This window comes from Benincasa hispida, chromosome 1, assembly GCF_009727055.1.
Source record: "Benincasa hispida cultivar B227 chromosome 1, ASM972705v1, whole genome shotgun sequence".
Taxonomy (NCBI): Eukaryota; Viridiplantae; Streptophyta; class Magnoliopsida; order Cucurbitales; family Cucurbitaceae; genus Benincasa; species Benincasa hispida.
The window spans coordinates 48,558,769-48,581,201 of NC_052349.1; the positions used below are offsets into that span (position 1 = coordinate 48,558,769).

Genomic DNA, 22,433 nt, shown 5'->3' on the forward strand with positions numbered 1-22,433 from the left:
TCATCCTTTCTAATGCATAGTCTTAGCAAAATTCCCCCTTCACTTGCACTCCAAGCTACTTCCTATATCTCAAGTATCCTTAATAATGGTAAGGGTGTCAAATCCTTGCACAGCTCCACTCGTATTGCCACATAGCCTCGTGCCCACTCAGCGCCCTCTTGCACTCACGGCTTTAGTTTACATCAAACAACCCAACATATCCCACAGTGCATCTGTTGCACGCGGCTTGCCCTACGCGTGCGCGTTTCAACAGTGCCACCATCCAGCCTTCCAACTATTTTCTTCCTCAACCTAAGTAGCTGCCTGCTTATTCAAACCAAAAATCCATATTCATCTTTGAGCTCGAATAACTAATTTTCCAATTCTTTTCTTAAAAAATTTTCTTCTACAAACTTGTTTAAAAACATCTTAAATTACTTACCTTAAATTTAAGCTCTTAGTTCCTCTTAGTTTGTCTGGAAACCTCAAACCTTCATCACTAGCCTAGATTCATCTGAGAGCTTGACTTTTTTGTACTTTTCTTCAGATTTCACCTTAAATTCCTTGAAGATTCCATCCAGAATCCCTGGAACTTCAACTACACTCATCAAGTTTTCGAATGGCTTTGGAATCACTTCATTAGCATGAGTAAAATGCTTAAATCGACTTTCTGAACTGAGATGTTCCTTTTATAGTGAAGATTGCATGCTTCAACTTGAGTCCTACCATGCCAGCTAGCCCATTAAGTAGGATTAATTCCCTTAATTTTGACAAGTGAACCACTAGAGTGGATGACTAAGTTTTTAATCACCATTTGATCAACGCAACTCACCATTGCATGCCACAATCAACGTACAACCTTCGACCCGCACATAGCCTCAACACATCTAACTCACCTCTTGGTCTAGTGCCAATAGCTGACTTCCTCTGACATGGCCTTTGCTTTAAATATCGCATAGACTCAACCATCCCCTAAACCAACGCATGGCTCAACATTACATTACTAACACATGGCAACACCTAATCATATAGCCCACCAGCCAGCGCATACTTTGGTGCTTCCTGCCCATCACCTTGCCTAATGCCATCGCATGGACTTGCCTGTCAACACCACCCATCTAGCCATCTCACATACGTCTAGTCTCAGTGCATACCTCATCTAGGCAGCGCATTGCTTCGTGCATCTTGCATGAACACACATGCACAACCTCCAATGCCTAAGGCCTCCATGCTCTTGTACACACATCCTTGCCCATCTAGCCTCTCATGGGCTTGACCAATGCATGCCCTTGCTCAACAAACGACACCTCACACAGCCATCACTTAGCCACATAGCATGGCCTCACGCTCATCACATGCTCAAATAACCTCAATGAAACATGGCTTCGCATACTTAGGCAACACATAAAGGCTTCCAACGCAAGGCTACTATATTAGCCAATTTTTTCCTTACAAATTTGCCCCATTGCCTTACTACCCAAGGGCCTTAATGCTCAACACTTAGAACATTTTTCCTTCTTTTTCCTCTTCAAGCTTTTACCGACAAACATATTATTAACTTAAACTTAATTTTGATTAGCATGTTAATTAACTTACTTAAGTAGGGAAAATAAGGTTCGAGTTTTACAATTACCTCCCCCTTTATAAATTCCGTCCACGAAATTTGCTTCAAGTCCTTTAATTGAATAACTGAGGGTATCTACTCCTCATTTTCTATTCAATCTCCCAGAAGGCTTCTTCGATTCCATGATCTCTCCATAGTACCTTTACTAAAGGTATTGCCTTGTTTCTTAACACCTGTTCTTTCTTGTCAAGAATTTCTTCTGGTTCCTCTTCATAAGTTTGATTTTCCTTTAACTACACTAATTGCTCTGGTAACACATGAGCGGGATCTGGAACATACTTCCTCAACATCGATACATGGAAAACATCATGTATGCGAGATAGTTCTGGAGGTAAAGCTAACCTGTAAGTTGTTGGCCCAACTCGCTCCACTATCTCATAAAATTCAATATACCTTGGACTCAACTTCCCTTTCCTGCCAAATCTAAGGATTCCTTTCCATGGAGATAACTTTAGGAATACCTTATCACCAATCTCAAACTCTAATTCTCTTCTTCGCTTGTCAGCATAACTCTTTTGTCTGTCTCGAGCTCTCTTAAGATTTTCTCTGATTAGTTTAACACTATTTGATGTCTGCTGAACAAGTTCAGGGCCTATCAGTTTCCTTTCTCCAAACTCATTCTAACACACAGGTGTCCTATAAGGTCTTCAAGACAAAGCCTCATACGAAGCCATTCCGATACTGGAATGATAGTTTTTATTATACGAAAAGTCGATAAACGACAAGTGCGTATCCCAACTTCCCTTGAACTGCACTACACACGCCTTCAACATGTCCTCTAATGTCTGAATCGTCCATTCTGACTAACCATCTGTCTGTAGATGGAAAGCTATACTGAAATACAACTTAGTACCCAGAGCTTTTTATAAGCTAGGCCAAAACTTCGAAGTAAACCTCGGATCTCGATTTGACACTATCATCACTAGAGCAGAAACTGGCTCACAATTTTGTCAACATAAACCTTAGCCAGATTGTCTAGGGTAAAAGTGACCTTTATCGATACGAACTTAGCCGCCTTATTCAACCTATCAACAATTATCCAAATTCCATCATATCTTGATGGCATCCTAGGCAAGCCAAATAAGAAATCCATCGTAATATGCTCCCATTTCCACTCTGACACTGGAAGTGGATTAAGTAATCCCGCTAGCCTCTGTCGTTCAAGTTTAACCTACTGACATATCAAACACTTATCAATAAACTCTGCTATTTCTCTTTTCATGCAAAGCCACTAGTATGACTTCTTTAACATTCTATACATCTTCGTACTGTCTGGATGCTTAACATAAGCTGAACTAGGTGCTTCCTCCAGAATTGTTTGTTTCAATGCTAGGACATTGGGTACACACACCCTGCCTTCCTTGAGTAAGACTTCATCTAATCTTAACTCATAATCAGTCCTCAGACCTTTACCTACCTCCTTAGCTATCTTTTAGAGACTAAAATCTCTTAATTGTTCACGTAACATATTATTAACTAAAGTAGGTCGTACCTGAAATGAAACTAACAAGCCTTCTACCTGATCAACTACTAGATCAGCATTAACATATCTCAACTCTTGCAACACTAATCCTCATACTGAGTAGAAAGTAGCTCTCGTTGTTCTTGTTTTCATGCTTAGGGCATCTGTCACCATATTCGCTTTCCCTGGATGGTACTCAATGGTACAATCATAATCCTTGATCAACTCTAACCATCTTCTCTATCTCAAGTTCAACTCTTTCTGATTAAAAATATACTTTAAACTCTTGTGATCAGTGAAAATGAGGCAACGCTCACTAAGCAAATAATTTCTTCATAGCTTAAAAGTTAGGACTATTGCTTCTAACTCCAAATCATGCATAGGGTAATTACACTCATGCTTATTTAACTGTTTAGAAGCATAGGCTATCACTCTACCTTCGTATATTAAAATACATCCTAGTCCCTATCGGAATGCATCACAATAAATCTCAAACTCCTTACCTAAAGTAGGAAGTGTAAGTAATGGAGTTGATACTAATCACCGTTTTAACTCTTGGAATTTATGCTCACAATCAAAAGACCATTCAAACTTCACATCTTTCTTGGTCAGATTAGTCAATGGAAGGGCTATCCTGGAAAAGCCTTCCACAAATCACCTATAATAACCTGCTAAACCCAAGAAACTATGTACCTTAGATACCGTAGAGGGTCATTCCCAGTTCATGATTGCTTCTATCTTTTAGGGATCTACTGTAATTTCTGTTGTAGATACAACATGTCCAAGGAATACCACTTGATCTAGCCAGAAATCACACTTACTAAACTTAGCATACAACTTCTTTTCTCTTAACGTCTGAAGCACAAACCTAAGATGTTCCACATGTTCATCCCTACTACCTGAATACACCAAAATGTCATCGATAAAGATTATTACAAATTGGTCCAAATAGGGATGAAATATCTTGTTCATAAGATCCATGATTACTGCAGGGGCATTCGTCAAACCAAATGGTAATATTTGGGTGCCTTATCTTGGTAACACTATGGATAGGACTCACATTCTAATTGTTACAAATGTTATAATTGTTACAGATGTAAAATGTTACAAACGATATGATCTAAATCGTTCATGTAAAGACATATGAGTGGGGGTATCCTATACAATGAGTTTGCATAAGACCGGACCAAAAAATACTCAATCTCTCATTGTAATGCTGTTAATTGAAGAGATTAATATTTCATAGGATAATCATGTAACTCGATCTCAATCCTGAGTGAGTTATGGACTCTGTCTATGAGGGTAGTCCTTTGATTTGTATGGATGAGAGTGGCACGAGACACTAATTCAATGTCTATCATTTTGGGGATTTGTTCGAGTAAGGAGCTAAGAACATAGTTACACTAGATGGAATTCACTCCTTCCCGCCTTTAGGGTAAGTAGAGGAGTAATTCTCCTAGGTGTTGATTCTGGTTCTTGAACAAAGGATACTTGCCCTCTCACTGGCCAAGGAAGGACTTGGTTTATGGTAAGACCATAAACAAATTGTTCATTGTAGGGATCAATATTCAATGGTACTTAAAGAGTTAGAGGTAATTATAGGGGTAAAACGGTAATTTGACCTAACTTTCATTACGAACTGCTTGTGAAGGATCGACTTACTAGTAATGGTTAAATCCATGGATACAACATCTTCTAAGTGCAAAGAGTGCAGCTATAGTTCTTTAGTAGAGTGACCCGTAGTTAATGTGTCACACCCCCTTCCGAGCTTACCTCTTTCACCTAGAAAGATGTGTGAGGACGACAGATACCACCCTTTAATGATACCTACTATGCGCTCTAACCTATTTTGCTTACAAACCTCTCAACCAAGGAACTATAACACAACTCTTGGCTTCACTCATTTTATTACAAATAGTATAATGTTTACACTAGCACTAACTTTAGATAACTCTAACTCCTAGGTTATAGAACTAATAATAACAAACTTAATTCCGGAAGAGTGACTGTACTGTGGCAAACTTTGACCTCAATAGCACCTTGGAACTCCACTCTTTGCCACCTGGGGGTAGGGACAAAACATTTGGAAAAAATTTGCATAGACAATCAATCATAAGATCACATTAAAATATGATTCACCCCAATCTAGTAATTGAGAAGATGTTGGCATGATCATATGTTTCTTCATAACTGCATTATTTCAACCAACCATAAATACAAGGAAACAGTTCTAGTACCTAATATAACCTGTCGAATGTGCACATGTCGACAATATCCCGCTAGACATACTCGGTACGCTGACAATCCCAGCCAGATATCCACGAGATATGTTAACAAATTTCCTCGGGTACAGTTCTAGTTTTCAATCAAAGAAATGCATCCACACAATTCTAGAAAACAGTCAAAGTATCAGAAAATCACAATGAAACATATTTTCCGATCATGCCAAGTTTTTCAAAACCATACACATATATATAATACCATATACGTATATAGATTCATAAAAACATTGAAAGTAAATCACTCATAGTTCACCAATAGGTGTTTCCCCCTTTTCAAACTTCCTGTTTTCCTGGTTCTTCCTTGGATCCTAGACCTACATTAGATTACTTTTAGCCTAGAATCCTATGTTTAGGGAAAAAGTAACCTTAGAATACCTTCTTGGCCCTAAACATAGCTCACCAACTCCAACAGACATAAAACTAGGCTTTTCGACACCACCAAACAACAGTTGGGCGCATGGTAGTCTTTCTTAACACCAATTGAGCACATGGTTGTCTTTCCAAATCAGTTGGCCGCATGGTTGCATTCCTCAAGACAGTTGGATGCATGGTCCACTTTCTTGAACTTAGTCAAGATCTCCAGTTATGCCACATATCTCACCATGCTATCAACTTGATCCTTAATGCCTAAGAAACTCAAGTCCACTAGGTTTGGACACATGGTTCCCTATCTATGCTACCAACTTATCTCCCTTTCAGAGCATAATTTTCTTCCTTGAGTTCATAGCATGGTTATGCATCCAACTATGCCAAATTAGGTTTTCTTGATGTAACTATTTCCCAAGGGATTGTCTCATGCTCCCATCTTGTTCTTTATAGACCCAAAATAGAGTCCACAAAGTCCTTCTATGCATCCACATGGCCATCTATGCACCCAACCCTTAAGTCCCTAGGGTTTCATCACTTGTTATGTCATATGTTGTCTGACACTTAGCCAAATTCTCAACATAGGTTTTCCTATTCATCCATCTTCCAAGGACTATGCGTCCAACCCTAGTTCTTCTACTTGGTTGTGCATGGTTCAATGCATGGTTTTCCAACACTTAACAAATTCTTTCCTTACGTGTTCATTTAACCCTAAACATCCTAAGACAACTCTTCTATGTGTCCAAGTCCCCCTAGTATGCGCCCAACATGTCCAATCTTGCCCTAGTATGCATTCGGGTCTTCCTTCTCCTCCCATAATATGTTCCACATGAAATGTCTTATCCAAGGTTAATCCCCTACTCCTCATATTTTTGGTACTTAGTCAATTCTTCACTTTCAACTTGGAGTTCCTAAAAGTTCATAGCATAGTTCCTCATGTTCATAACATAGTTTCTTATTTTCATAGCATGGTACCTTATTCTCATAGCATAATTTCTTATGTTCGCAGCATGGTTTCCAAGATGTCTTCCGTATGTCCAAGATAGCTTCTTCATGTGTCCAAGTTGTTCAACTAGGCTTACTTAGAGGTCTTCTATGCACCCAACTAATCCCTCATGCGTTCAACTCTAGCAAAATTTTGAACTTATTTAACTATTCTACGAGTTTATGCTATGGATTAAACTCCCTTAGTTATGCTATGATTTTCTTACCCAACTATGCTATGACTTTTCCTACTCAACTATGCTATGAGTTTCATACTCAACTATGCTATGAGTTGAGTTCCTTTTCAACACTTAGCCAACTCCTTACTTACTTAGGCCAACTCATGCCTTGAAATTTCTTCAAGTTCAGAGCATACTGCGAGTTCATAGCATAGTTTGACCACTTAGCCAAATTTCCTACTATGCTATGAGTTCATAGCATAGTTTACGTAGTTAGCCAAAATTCTGACTTCAAACTACTATGCCTCTCATACTTAGAAATTTTCCTAAGTACTTTTACTTTTTCCAAAGCATAGTTTAGGTACTTAACCAAACTTTTCCCTTTCAAGGCTTCAAGTCTAAGTTCTTTTCTCAACCAAAGGAGTCCTATGAGAGTTTGGGAGTTACATAATGAATGTTGGTTAATTTAATTAAAGAATTTAATTAGTTAACCTCGGAACATTGGAGCTTATAAATCTGTAGGTCCATTAGGCCACTGCTAGCTCACAACGGGTAAACAATGATCAATAGTTGTGAAAGAAAAATTTTGAATTGTTCAAATTTATTAAGTGAATAATATTAATTGTATATGATACAACTAATAAAATGTATATAGATAATTATAAGATAAAGTTAATTTTAAATAAGACTCAAAATTAAACTATATGTAATAAAAGGAGATTTATTGTATTTGAATAAGACTCAAATAATAACTAATATGAATGAGATTCATCTTAAACTAATATGAATTAGATTCATAATAAAACTATAGGTTATAAGTTAATATGAATAAGATTCATATTAAAAACTATAGGCTATAAGAGAAAGAGATATATTTTTTAATAAAATTCAAATATTTAATTAAATATTAGATATTTAATTTTTTAAATTAATTGATTATTTTATTAATTTAAGTTAATTATTAATTATAATAATTAATAATTAAGTAATTTAATTAAAATTGTTCAATTTAATTAAATGGAAGTGGGTGGTTTCATTTATTGAAAGAATGTGGGAAGTTTTTCTCTTAAAAATGTTATTTTTTGTAAAGAAAAACTAATGCATCAAATTTATCTCTCTCTCTCAAGTTTCAATAGAGAAAAAAGTTTTCTCTGTAAAATTCTTCTTCATAGCACAAAATCCCCTTTTTCTTTTTCATAAGGAGGTTTCCACAAACCGATCCTTGTCAAAAGAATAGCAGAGAAGACATTTTGGAGGCATCCATTTACGTGAGAGATTGGTTTTAGAGAAAAGTGAAGACCTTTAGAAGATTTGAAAAAGTGTTCTTCGAAGGTAAGTTTCTTCTTCCGTCTAATTTCATGCTTAACTTACTACATATTGATATACATTTCTCATTTTTTGTGTTGTAGTTTAATAAAATCGAAGTAAAGTAACTCGCTTCCACTGTGGGATTCAATTCCTTCAGTTATTTGATGGTACAAAAGGAATGATGGAAGTTATCACTAATAGCATGTTATCAGAGATAGAAGTTATCACTGATAACCATGATACGAGTGAAATCAGTGATAGAACTTGGGTGATATTCATATATTGATGATATCGAAGATATAACTTAGGCAGATATTAGTGATATTGATAATATGACTTAGATAGATATTAATGATAGTCCCTTATAGACTTCTATATATTATAGCTTTAAGTGTTAATCTTTCAAAATTGATAGTTTCGTTTCAAAGTTGATAATCACTAATAGAAAGTCTGTTGTTAATAGTCATTGATAACCATTGATAATCGAAGATTCATAGTCAATCATCATCATAAACATAGAAACCAATACAAGATGAAGTATATGTGGAGATTGTTGTTTAAATCTCATCAACTTAGTTGATGACCATTAATAGCTAATTAAAGTTGATAGTATTAATAGAAGTCCATCATGATAGCAAGTAATAGCTTTTAAGTGATAACCATTAAATAGCTTCTTGGTTTTTTTTCAAAGTTGAGTTATAGAAGTAATTGATAGCTACTAATAGTCTTAAGTGTTAATACTTTAAGATTGATTCCAATTTATGAAAATCTATTAGTGATAGCGACTGATAGCAGCTATCAATGATGACTACTAAGAACAGTTATTAATAGTTATCACTGATAGCTGCTATCAGTGATAGATTTTAATTTGAGAAAAATGGGAAGAAGTAGTGCGAGAAAATTGGGAATTTTGGATTTTCATTTGGTGGCTGACCGAAAATCATTGAGCTTTCTAGTCTTTTATAGTATATGAGCCCATTTTTGTGCTTTATATGCAATTGTTTTATGATTGTGCTACATATGTTATTATTTTAAATTTGATTGTTATTTATGCCATCGACCTTAATTGTACAGAAAAAATAAAAAATAAAGAACAAAAATACAAAATTATTCAAAGCTCATCACTGAAAGTCAGATTGAACAACAAAAGAATAAAGATAATGTTCTTAACATGTGGATATAGAATGAGTGGAGAATTTACGCTCTTTTGAGAAGCTGAAAGAAAAAGACAAGAAAGAGAAAAAGAGGGATCAAAATTAATCTCTCTAACTTGAAATTTTTTTAAAAAAAAATGTTAGTAAATGAGGGGTGGGGAATCGCAACTCTTATATCTTGCTTTGGATTGCCACCTCTTCTGCATAATCTTCTACTCATTACTATCCATGAAAATAGTTTTTTGAGAATTCTCTTGGCCTTCATTCGCCACTCTTGTGTGTTGTTGTACAACCAAGACCATGGCATTGCCCATGAAATCTGAAGAGGCCAATACCTCTCCGATTGCCCCAAGTTCAGTGTGTTCATTCCAGAGCACCAAGCCTTGAACCAACGCCGAACGTGGGCTATGTTGTCTTCCGACCATTACGAGATCAAAATTACTCCCCATTGAACGTAGTATACAGATTGTTCCAGTGCCATCCTTCACCACCTCTTCTATGTACCTCACTCTATAGTTGCCTGCTATAATTTTTCGAAACTCAACCACTGCCTCATCGTCGAGCATCCTTTCTTTAACGTCATCGCTTGGGACATTCTCACTCTCCAACAGTCGAATCATTGTCAAGTTTATATTGGTATGCCCAGCCATTCTTGCCCCAATGAACATTGCCTCACGGTCGTCTGGTCCACCTATGAAGACTACAGCTACTTGAAAAGAGTACAAATTGCTTTCAATAGACTTTGAGACCTTTAAAAATCCACGTTCAACAACAAGGACGACGGAGCATGGTGCATTGTTAAGGATATTATGGTTAACCATTTTTATTTTATATTTGGACGATGACATCTTACCATTGGAATGAAATCTCTTGTGAAAAGGAACAATAATTAAGGAAGTCATTTTGTCCAATGCAAGCGAACAAACATCATCATGCATAGTTGCAGAAGGTGATATCGCAGTGAAGGGATTAATTACAACAATTTCACTGTTCCTATCTCCAAAGTATTTGAAGGCATTAACAATGGGCTCGGAAGAGCATGACTTTGAAGTCCTAACTTTCGTAAGTTTGTGGTGTATGAGTTTCGGTTGAGCACGACCAAGAAGCTCGACAAGATGAAGCATGTACACAACAAGGTGGCTTCGTCTCGTTGGATTCAATGCATCGAGTAGGTTGATGGCACTTGGAACATCTTCTTGGTCATGAATGCAAACTAATACACAAAGATCAAACTCTGGTTTTGAGTGCATCACTGTTCTTCTCTTGTGAACTATATATCTTCTTGAAGGATGAAGTAGATATCTTACAATCGGAGTGATGATTGCAACAATAACCAGCATGCATATGCAAGCAACTACAAATGCGTCTTCATTTATCACCTACATGAATTTAGAGAAAAACTGTTGTGTTTTTCTTTTTAGAAATGATAAGACACAATAAGATAGTGATGGTATAAGAAAAACATGTTTCTACCTTCTCTCTTGCCTTTTTTTTAAATGTAATAAGCTCGAAAGCTCCTTGACTATTCAAGATGAGGCCAAGCGATATGGCATCTCTCATTGGAAGCTTATAGTACATTGAGATGGTAAAGGCACCTAAAAACTTCCCCAATGCACAAACAAATACAATGAATGCTGTGCATAAGAAATTAATGAGTTTAGTAGTGTAGATATTGACAGCAAGGCCTATTCTAGCAAAGAATACAGGCATGAAAATCCAAGAGGTGATGAAATCAAGTCTGTCCACCAATGTTGATCCAATAGGAGGCCCTGAAGGTATTATAAATCCAAGAAAAAAAGAAGCAAAATAGATTCGCAAACCAAAGGCCTGACAGCAGAAGGCAACCGCCAACGCCCCTAAAAGCAATGTAGTCACAAAACATTCCTTCAGTGGTTGTCCGATGGAATTCCTCTTTACCATCCATAGTGTGGCAAGTCGAATAGAAAAAATGATGACAAGTATAAGCACCACCATCGAAAAAATTTCTAATAAGACCTGATGTCTGGTCTCACCATGTGGAGACAATATATTTCCTAGCAATGTAAGACATGTGCTGAGAAGTGTAGAAGCCATGGATGTTGACAACGAAATTCTCCCAAACTCAGAGTTTATCAAATGAAGCTCGTAAACAAGGGAAGCAACCATGGGAAAGTTGATAAATGTCTCTAATCTACCAAGCTCAAAAATGTATTGGAGTTTTTTTATTTCAACAATACTAGCCAAGGACATGGAGTAAATGGTGACGAGAATCATAGCCAAAATGGTAGAACAAGACCCAATACCAAATGCTTTCATGTCAATTTTCTTTATAATCGAGATATCTGTTTGCACACCAATCAGAAAGTAGTAAAAAATATACCCAAGCGCAGAAACCACATCAAGACAAATGAATCCTCTCAGAGGAAAAATCTTCTCTTTAAATTTCTCCATGTGGCTTAGACCAGAAGAACCTAGAACTAAACCGCCCTGGTAAAAACAACAGTCACAACTAATAAGAATACATTTTGTGCTTATTTTCAACGATTAACCAAATCAAGGGCAAAATAGAAAAAAATACCAAAATTTGAGAGACAATGAGGGGTTGGCCGAGGGGCTTAAGAAGCTGAGAAAACAAGATGATAGTTCCCGAACAAATTCCAAGCTGCAAGAAAAGAAGAGGAATTGAGAACTCCAAAGGGTCTGCTCCAGTGAAAATGCTGGTGTAATGAATATGATTCGCAAATGTACAAATTGTGGTGAAGTTCTTAGTGGGATCATGGCCAATTCCACCATCGATGTAGGCAGCAATTTCGTTTGGTTCCAACACAATCGAACTCATTTTCAGAGAAAGCTATTGTGATTGAAAATCGCTTCAAGAGATCAAAAGGGAAGATGGGTATGGAAGAATTATGTAATGGAAGCCATTTTTTAAGATGCTTAATGGGAAAAGCGGCAACCCCATGAAGAACAATATTTTGAAAAGAAAAAAAAACAGCCAGTTCAAATTTGGAAGAAATTCAACTTGAATTCTTATCTGGCTTTCATAACCATTAACCATACACCCTCACCAATTTGGCTATTTCTTTTCTTTTCTTTCTTTAAAGATATCTATTCAGTAACAAAATAACAAAACATCTAAATTTATTGTAAAACTTAAGGTAAAATATGCTTCTTCTAACACTTAAAGGTTTGAGGTTATTGTTTAGTCCCCGAAGTTCTAAAAAGAATATTTTAATCAAGGTTAGGAAAAGAATTATAAATAATGATCTCTCCATTAACATGAAAATGACATCACTTTGTTGATGTGGCAATAGAAAAATGGAGAAAAGCTACATAATAGAAAGAAAAATGCTTATAAGATAAAAGTAGTTTTAAATTAATCAAAAAAAAGACACTTCGTTTCAAACTGAAATCATTAGTCTAATCTTGTCCTACGTTATTCAACTAACAGTCAACTTAACTATGGAACCATTTAAAACTATTTTCTACTTTAGGAATCAAAATGTTTTATTTTGTTAAGAAGAGGAACTAAGAAGTTTAAAGGGTTTGCTCTGGCGAAAATGTCGTTATTGGAATGAATCTGGTTGGGAAATGTAATTCTTGTGGTGAATTTGTTGGAGGTTTGACAAATTTCAGCATTGATGTAAGCAGCAATATCCTCTAGTTTTATTACAATGGAATCCATCCTGAGAGCAAAGTATATTATATTATGGAATAATCAAATATATAGCAGTAATTACACTATCATTTGAAAAAATAACAAAAGATTGGATCTTTTAAATTATAACAAAATGCATGAATGTTACATGAGTCTAACTTTCTGAAATCCTAAAATATTCTCATTGTCCCTTGTAATTGCAGTGTAATTAATTTGACATCTTTATTAATGAAACTGTAATTAATTACTCAACTATATATCACTTTCAACGTCAACCAAGATCATCACTTCAAGCGGATAATTTGTCAGAATTCTCACGATTTAATAGTTTTGAATTTTCGAATCAGATGTAATGGTTGTTTTGAATTTTCGAATCTTGTACATCAACTAGTTTTCAAATTTTGTTTTGAAATTTAAGATATCATATTATATTAATTATCCTAACTGAAATTTGTTATTTTTTACTATACCTTCTATTAATCTCAATTAAGATTCACAGGTTTAAAATTATTTTGAACTATTATATTTATTATCATTTTGTTTCAAACATAAAATATTAGAACACAACATGTATCACTAAGTTTCTTCATCCTTTGTTTTGAACACTTTCTTGTAATGGTTGTTCAACAATTAAGAGTTTTGTTCAATGGTAAGTGGGACTAAAATAACCACTATCATGACTTCCAATTTATTAAAGTTTATGTTGCTTAGAACAAATCTTTTTCAATTTTTATCTTTTTTTTATTGATTTTATTTTTTTGTTCTCAATCAATGACAAGTCTACTTTGGAGGCTTGACTTAATCGATCAAATCCGCCATGCATAGATGAAAGGCTCGACTTAATCGACCATCAACCAATAGTTCAATCATGAAGTCTCTTATTTCCAAAGTGATTTCTATCGAGTCATTGTAAAAAGATAGGCCAAGCATATGGACGGTGTTGGTATTAATCAATCTATCTTGAGGTTCTTAAACCCACCTTGACGGAATCAATCAAGGAATGATGTATCATTATCGAAGATCTAGGATGCGGAGTCTACAAGATCTATACAACTCAACTGATGAAGTACACCTAGTTTGCTTATTAGCAAACTCGAAGAACATTGCTTGTGAAGAAGCTATAAGAGACAAGAAGTGGAAAGCCGCAATGGATGAAGAGATAGAAGCAATCGAAACAAACAAAACTTGGGATTTGGTGGAATTGCCTAATGGATATAGACTCATTGGTGTAAAATGGGTATACAAGAAGAAGATGAATGCCCAAGGTGAGATTGAAAGGTACAAGGTGCGTCTAGTTGCAAAAGGTTACAGACAAAAAGCATGAATCAATTATGGCAAAGTTTTTGCTCCAGTTGCAAGAATGGATACAATTCGACTTCTTTTATATCTAGCTGCACAATTCAAGTGGATTATCTATCAAATGGATGTAAAATCAACATTTTTAAATGGAGTTCTTGAAGAAGAAGTCTATGTAGAACAACCCCTTGGATAAATGAAATCTGGAAAGGAAAATAAAGTATTGAAACTAAAGAAGGCAATCTATGGGTTAAAGCAAGCACCTCGAGCATGGAACACTCTAATTAAGACTTACTTCAAGAAGAACAAGTCCATACAATGCTCATATAAGTATGCATTATACGTAAAGAAAAGAGAAGGTAATCTGCTTACCGTTGCCCTTTATGTTGATGATCTTATTTTCATGGGGAACAATGAGAACTTGATTGTGGATTTTAAAGATGCAATAACGTATGAGTTTGAAATGAGGACTTAGGATTGATGAAATACTTTCTTGGTCTTGAAATTAGACAAGAAAACTTTGGAATTTTTGTTTCACGGGAAGCATATATGAAGGTCGTGTTGTTGAGAAATAAGATAGAAGAATGCAAGCTTGTAGAACACTAATGGAGCTTGACACAAAACTCTCTAGATTTGAGGGAGGAGATTAAGTAAATGCACGTGAATACCATAGTTTGGGAGGGAGTCTACGATATCTCACATGCACAAGACCGGATATTGCATATAGTGTTGGTGTAGTGAGTCGATACATGGAGGATCCAAGGCTCTTGCACCTCAAGGCCATTAAACGAATTCTTTGATACATTCGAGGNGCATATAGTGTTGGTGTAGTGAGTCGATACATGGAGGATCCAAGGCTCTTGCACCTCAAGGCCATTAAACGAATTCTTTGATACATTCGAGGGACGGAGTCACTCAGGCTTCTCTACACAAGGACAAGTAAATACAAGTTGATAGGATACTCTGACAATGATTGGTGCGGAGATATAGATGATAGAAAAAGCATTGGAGGATATTTGTTCTACATGGGGAACACAACAATTCACACGGCTCTCAAAAAAGCAGCCGATCGTAACTTTGTCAACATGTGAGGCAGAATATGTGGCAGCTTCTTGGTGTGTGTGTCACACAATTTGGCTAAGAAACTTATTGTGTGAATTAAATCTACAACAGCATGAGACAACCAAAATACGAGTTGACAATAAATCAGATATTGAGTTGACAAAGAATCCGGTCCATCATGAAAGGAATAAGCACATTGACACCCGGTTTCATTTTATTAGAGAACGTGTAAAGAATGGAGAAATGAAAATAATTCACGTTTCAAGTCATGACCAAGTAGCTGATATTTTTACAAAGCCTCTACCAACAGCTTTGTTTGAAATTTTGAAAAAGATTATCAGAATGAAGGACTTGAAAGATTTGAGTTTAAGAGATGAATTTGTTGAGCATTAAACTCAAATTGTCAAATTTTTGGGCAATTTTTAGTAGGCATTTGGAAGGTCAAACAATGTCCAAATTAAATGTATGTCCTATGGATTTTGATGCCCCGGATGTGTACTCTCTAATGGTTCGAGTCTCAAGTCGTTTGGTGTTTTCTATGGAAAGTTATGGCAATAGTTTGAGTAACGAATGATCAAGAATTACTGCAACTTTTGAAATTATGTCTTAATTATTGTAATCTATTTCATTTGCTTTTATTAGTGATGTATTGAAGGAATTTAGGGAGACACTTTGTGAGACTATATATAATGGTATTGTAATCTATGCCAAGACAAGGTTGGAAAAAAATCAATAGAAGATTGAGTATTAGTGTCTATAGTTTATTCTCTCTCTTCGATAAAAAGCTCCACCACTCAAATAATTTTGTTTTTTTTTAACTTAGTTGGAGAAGCCGATTTTAGGGAGGAAAATGGCGGCATCTTGGTTGGAGAAGAGGTCGGTGTAGTGCTCAAAGCATGATCAAACCGATAGTCTTTAGATATTTGTTTTAATTACAGTATAATTACAAATTCTTTAGAAGTCAATTGTAATCTTAATTGTATGACTGTGGGTAGTTTAAACTTTTAGAAATTCATTTATCTTTTTTTATTTTTTATTCGTTTGTTTATTTTTACAAATGAAATGTTGATTTGCTATTTTTATAAATGAAAGGTTAAAATATGTCATTCTTCTTGATAGCCTTATATTATTGATAGTGAAAATGAAAAAGAGAGGGATGGTGGATATGAAAGCCATTTTTTAAAGTTGATAGAAAGATTTTAACGTGAATGAAGAACATGAACAACAAACAAATTTAGAAGAAATTCAACTTCAATTTTGATCTGGCCTAAACCCAAACACCTCCACCTATTTCCCTATTCCTTTCTTCTCCTTAAATAGTTTTACCATATTTTTTATCAACATTTCCCTTTTACTATACCTGGCAATAAAACAACTCATCTAAATTTATATTTTCATTAGAACATTAGTGTGTATATATATGTATGTATGTATACATATATATATTTGGATCAATTATATATATACTAATATATATAGATTAATAATATTAAATTACAAGTTTAGTCCAAAAACTTTTGTTTTCATAGAAGAATGATTTGTTTTCCGGAGGCTATTTGTTGTGTCGTGGAAACCATTGCCTTAAAAGCAAATTCGACATGATCGTGGTACAAATCATTCTTTCTAGTTGCTCTCCAATGTTAATACAACTTCCCCCTTCAGAGGTGCAATCATCGAACGGAGGGTTGGAATCAGAAGAGAGAAAAGAGCTGCTCAAAATCAAGATAAAAAAAGTAGATAAAGAGTGGGTTATTTTCGGATCTTGACTACTAGTTTTTCAAAAGACAGAAGAAGATGAAGAAAGAACATTGCTAAAAAATAAATTCTAGATCTAGAAATAATGACCCAATTAAAACCTAACGTTTTTTATTTTAAAAGAATTAAGTTTTCCACGGTTCAAGTGTTTAAAAAGAAAATAAAACAAATATATATATATAACTATTTCTTAATTTCTCGACAAATGCAATTGCCTAAGCCCATCCACCAACCCATCTAGTCAAATAGGTAAAACAATGGTTAAAGTATGAGAGAAAAGGCCTCTACTATCCCTCTACTCACTTTTATAAATGACTAGTGGTGCTCTCCTATTTATACCCTTTAGTCACTCCTTAACTCTCCAATACGGGATAAGAGAACGTGGAGTTCACCATGTGACTATCTTATTGGTCTTGGGCCTTGATAAGTGTAGTCATTCCCAACAATAGATACTCGAACTTTAAAAGTATCTACACGTCTCTAAATTTCAAAAGATGTATGTTCCATAAACTTTCAATTTTGTGTCTAATAAATATACTAATTTTAAAAATTTTGAAAATATATGGGATTAATTACATCCAAACTTAAGAATTTAAAGATATATCAAATATTTTAAAAAATTATGGACATATTAGATATAGAATTTGATTGATGATTCAAATATTTAAAAACCTATAGTAAGAAAATTGGTTATAAAAAAATTCATACATCGTAGAAACAAAAGCAAAAAGATGACAACATTTGTCAAACTAGCCTAAACATTATTTTAGAGTATGTTTCAAAATATTTGCTTATGAAAGTATATTTTGTATGATTAAAAAAAATGGTTGAAATTGTTATTATATGTTGCAAACTATTGTCTTTTTGTTTTCAATACTTTTGAAAAGTGCTTTGATTAATTCAATAAGGTTTATAAATCCAGGTGTGTCGAACTTTATCTTTGAGATTGAATGTTGATTTGTGATGGTAGCCTAAGAGCATTTGTTTTTACTTATTGAGGGAATAATAAACATTTTTGATGATGATTTTGTATTTAGTTTTTATTTTAAAAATAAATATATGTTGTTAAATAAAAGATTTGAATTCTTAGTCAAGCACTAGAAAAATAAAATTAGGAAAAATTACCTTTTTAGTTTTGAAGGTTTGAAAAATATGTATATTTGGTCATTGAGTTTTAAAAATGAACCTTTTTAGTCTCCAAATTATAAAAATAGGTTTATTGGTCCTTGATTTTTCAAAATGTAACTTTTTAATCTTCAAATTTATAAAAATTAGTTTAAAAGGTCCTTGAAATATTTTTTTTTTATTTTTTACAAATAATTATATGATATTTAAAATTAGAAAAAAAAATAGTTTTTTTTAAAGATTATTCTTCTAATTTAAAAAGTAATATAATTATTCAAAATAATAGTATAAAATTATTTGAGGAATTTTTTTTAAACCTATTTTTAAACTCATAGACTAAAAAGATAGATTTTGAAAAGTAAGAACCAAATGGATCTATTCTTATAAAACTGGGAACTAAAAAGGTATATTTCTAAAATTCACAGACTAAACACACATATTTTTCAAAACTTGAGGACCAAAAGGATAATATTCCCAAAAAAAATTAAATAGTGTTTCGAAACTAAATATATAGGCCTCATTTAGTGACGATTTGGTTTTTGTTTTTTTAGATTGAGTGTATTTCCTCTTAATTTCTTACAATGATTTGCTTCTTTCTTGATTGAATTATTAACAAAATTTAAAAAAGAAAAAACAAAAAAGCTTTTAAACCTACAACTTTTTTAATTTTTCAAAACTACAAATAAATGGTTAATAAAGAGGGTCATAGTTCTCAAAATTTTCTCATTTATAAAACAAATATGACAATCCATCGTTGTAATAAATCTATTTTCAAAAACTAGAAATAAAAAAATAAATACTTATGAAATGGAATTCTATTGGATGGTGCGATGGAATATAAAACTGATCATTTACTTGGAATGTCTATGGGAGAGTTCCAAATTGCATAGCCAATATAAAACTGATCTTCAAATGCCTTCTTTTCTTCATTCTAACCCATGAAGATTCAAACACTCACTGAATGCTACATCCAAGAGTTTGAGTTAGACACATTTTCTTATGGATCTCACATCTAAGTTTAATACTCAATCACTAGTGATAGAAAATTAGCTAAATTACAACTAATAGTTTAAAAGGTAATAATTGGCAGACATGGTTGGTACATCAACAATAGATGATAAATTTAAAGTATGTTTAGGAGTAGGAAGAATTCCTCACCTACAGCAATTTGTTCACTGGTATTGCAAGGTACAGCTGAAGCAAGAAGAGGGGAATCAAGAGCATAAATCAGTAACTTCTCATCATCATATCAATGGTTACCTTGATTTCAAATCAGATGACTTTTCCTTTTGTTTTGAACAAAACTCATACTCATATATTATTATTAAATAAAAGCACAGCATTTCTTGTTCAAAAAATCTTTTTGTTATTATTAAACTCATAATTTAATAATAATAGCATTATTATTAAATCTGGTGCATTGCACAGACCAAAAGAGCATCCTCCAGTTTGCAAATCTTCCAAAAGGGCACGTAAAGGTAATTTTCTTTTTCACCTTCTCTGCAAGAATTTGATAAACTCCAAAGAATCCAGAAAACAAAAAGAAACACTTACCTACTAGGGGATGGGGAACTCATCTTTCTTTGTAAATGAAAAGCACTTGAAAACTGTTTTATTTGCCTTTTTAGAGTTATTTTTATTTGATATTATAAGATTTGATGTTATTTGCCGGTGATTTTTAGGAATGGAGCAAAAGAAAGAATTTGGACTTCAGGACAGCGAAAAAATGGTCTATTTTTGTCTAATAAAGATAAAAATGGACTAATTCTCTAAAGTTGGAAAGAAGAGGAGGCTAGAAATTAGGCCTCAAATGATAAAAATTTAATCATCAAACTTATGTGGTTGTTATAATTTCCACAATTATGTAAGTTTGACGGTTCAATTTTACCATTGGTATAAATTTGAGAGCTCAATTTTACAATTGAAAATTTGAGAGTATAATTATAACTACTACTTTAATGGACGTTTTTGCAATTTGTCCACAAAAAATTTTAAATTGTTGATAAATTATTTTTTAAAAAAACTAATTACATATAAATAAATTTAACTTAATTTTAGGGGAAGAAACTTAATTGCATATTCGAAGTTTCTCTTTCCCTTAGCATACTTGTTTCCATAATTTAATTATCTTTTTTATTTAAACTTACGTATAATATAAAGTTGTTTTTTTCTAGTTTCTCATCGATGCCATACCCTAATAGTTTGTTGTAGCTTAATAATTGATATTATATGATTTGAATAGTGTAGTAAACATATTTAAAATTACATTTACAAAAACTTGTGCTCATTGACCTAATTTCTATTTGGTCCCTAGGTTTCAAAATATTATATATTTAGTCCTTAAATTTTGAGTTTGTTTGTAATTTAGTGCTTAAGTTTCATAATTTTACAATTTTACTCTTAACATTTGAGTTGCATTTCAATTTGGTCCCTAGATTTCAAGATTGACAACCTCAATTTTCTACTAAATACTCATTTCTCGTCTATAATTAGACAAGGAATTGTAATTAATTAAGTTTCACTATTTTTCATCACTTTTAAAATTAAATTTAAAATTTCACTTCATAATTATTTAAATTAATATATAGATATTAACCTCAATGATTGAAAGTGAGTATTTAATCAAAAATCGAAGTTAAAAATGAACCAAAATTGAAACAAAACTCAAATGTCAAAGATAAATTGTAACATTTTAGAACTTAAAGACTAGACCGAAACCACAATTAAAAGAGAAAAAAAAAAAAAAAAAAAAACTAAGGACTAAATGTGTAACATTTTGAAATCTAGAAACTAAATATAAATTAGACCCAAAACCTATGGACCAAAAAGATATTTTTTTCATATGCATATACATATACATATACATATTCCTATATGTATATTTGATATTTCCTAAAATTCATAGGTTTAATCACACAGAAAAAAAATTGAAAGTTTAGAATTTTTATTACACACAATATTCAAATTTATATCTAAATAAATCATTCATCTGGCAAAACTTTAAATATGTCAAAGATTTACTAGACATTCATAAAGTCCAATGACTTATTAAGCACAAAATTGAAAGTTCGGGTACTATTAAACACTTTAAAAATTAAAAAAACCAAATAGACAAAAAATTTAGGATTAAATTTATAATTTAACCTAAGATAAATATATTGAAAAATTGTATTGGGTAGCAAATTAAGTTTAGGGTTTAACAATTATGACTTTCACTTTTCAAACTTTGCAAATATGGAAAATATGCAATCCCTAAATAATTTCTTGGTTTAACAATTATGAATTTCTAATTATTTGTTATTACATAAATCCCTAAATAATTAATTAATAGAGAGAGAAAAGTGACAGCCGATGATCGATGGTCAGACATGTGGTGATCGACAGAGTGATAGTCAACAACAAATGATGTAGAGTTGGTGAAAGAGAGATATCGAGAGAAAGAAAGATAGAGAGAGAAAGAGAAAATCGACGATCAACAACTGGCGATTGGTGACCGGACGTATGGCAGTCAATGGAGGTAAGCGAGGGGGAGGTGGAGCGGTGGCCGACGACAAATTATGTGGACCAGTGCTGGTTGTTTAAGGAGAGATGTTGGAGGAGGGGAGAGGAGAGGGCCTGCTGCTTTCGAAGAAGAAGAAGCTTTCAAAGAAGAAGAAGTTCAAGTATTTTTCTTAAATTCTAAGCGTATCATTTTAATTCAAGTGTATCAAGTGTACATTAGTAGTGTATCAAGGGATATCAAATGTATTAGGTACATCAAATACATTTGTATATAAATTGTGTATCAAGTGTATATCAAGTGTGTATCAAGTTATTAGATGTATCAGGTGTATCCGTACATTTTTTACATTTTCTATTTTAAATCGTGGACTGTAGTTGTTTTTTGCTTTGGTTGCAAAACTAAAAATTTTGGACTTCAAGTCTAATATCAAGAACTTATTTGGTCCATTTTACAACTAGCCCTAATATATTTGTCAAATCATCTGGTTCTCAATCAATCAATTTTGTAAAATTTTTATTTATTTATTATGCTAATTTACTTATAAGTTTAAGCTCATCGACCATTTGAAACCATTTTAGAAACGGATTATGTACCAAAACACCAGAATGAACAACCAAACACCAACTTCTAACCTGAAATACTAAAGTCATACTTTGCTCTAAAAAAAAATACGATTATTAGTATATTAACAAAAGAATATATATATATATATGTAGCA

General features: G+C 33.3%; 2 protein-coding genes across 2 annotated transcripts; both read right to left on the bottom strand.

The window, feature by feature from the left end:
* Positions 1-1,836: 1,836 nt before the first annotated feature.
* On the bottom strand, positions 1,837-2,696 carry LOC120077649. The gene is made up of 3 exons (XM_039031607.1): positions 2,547-2,696; positions 2,309-2,437; positions 1,837-2,223 (listed from the first exon to the last, which is right to left on the bottom strand). The coding sequence occupies exons 1-3, from the start codon at positions 2,694-2,696 to the stop codon at positions 1,837-1,839; spliced, it is 666 nt and encodes a 221-aa protein (XP_038887535.1).
* Positions 2,697-9,501: 6,805 nt separating this feature from the next.
* Positions 9,502-12,156, bottom strand: LOC120091951 (cation/H(+) antiporter 15-like). Its single transcript, XM_039050125.1, has 3 exons — positions 11,896-12,156; positions 10,812-11,804; positions 9,502-10,717 (listed from the first exon to the last, which is right to left on the bottom strand). Exons 1-3 carry the CDS (start codon positions 12,154-12,156, stop codon positions 9,551-9,553), a joined length of 2,421 nt encoding a protein of 806 aa, XP_038906053.1. The 3' UTR covers positions 9,502-9,550.
* Positions 12,157-22,433: the final 10,277 nt, after the last annotated feature.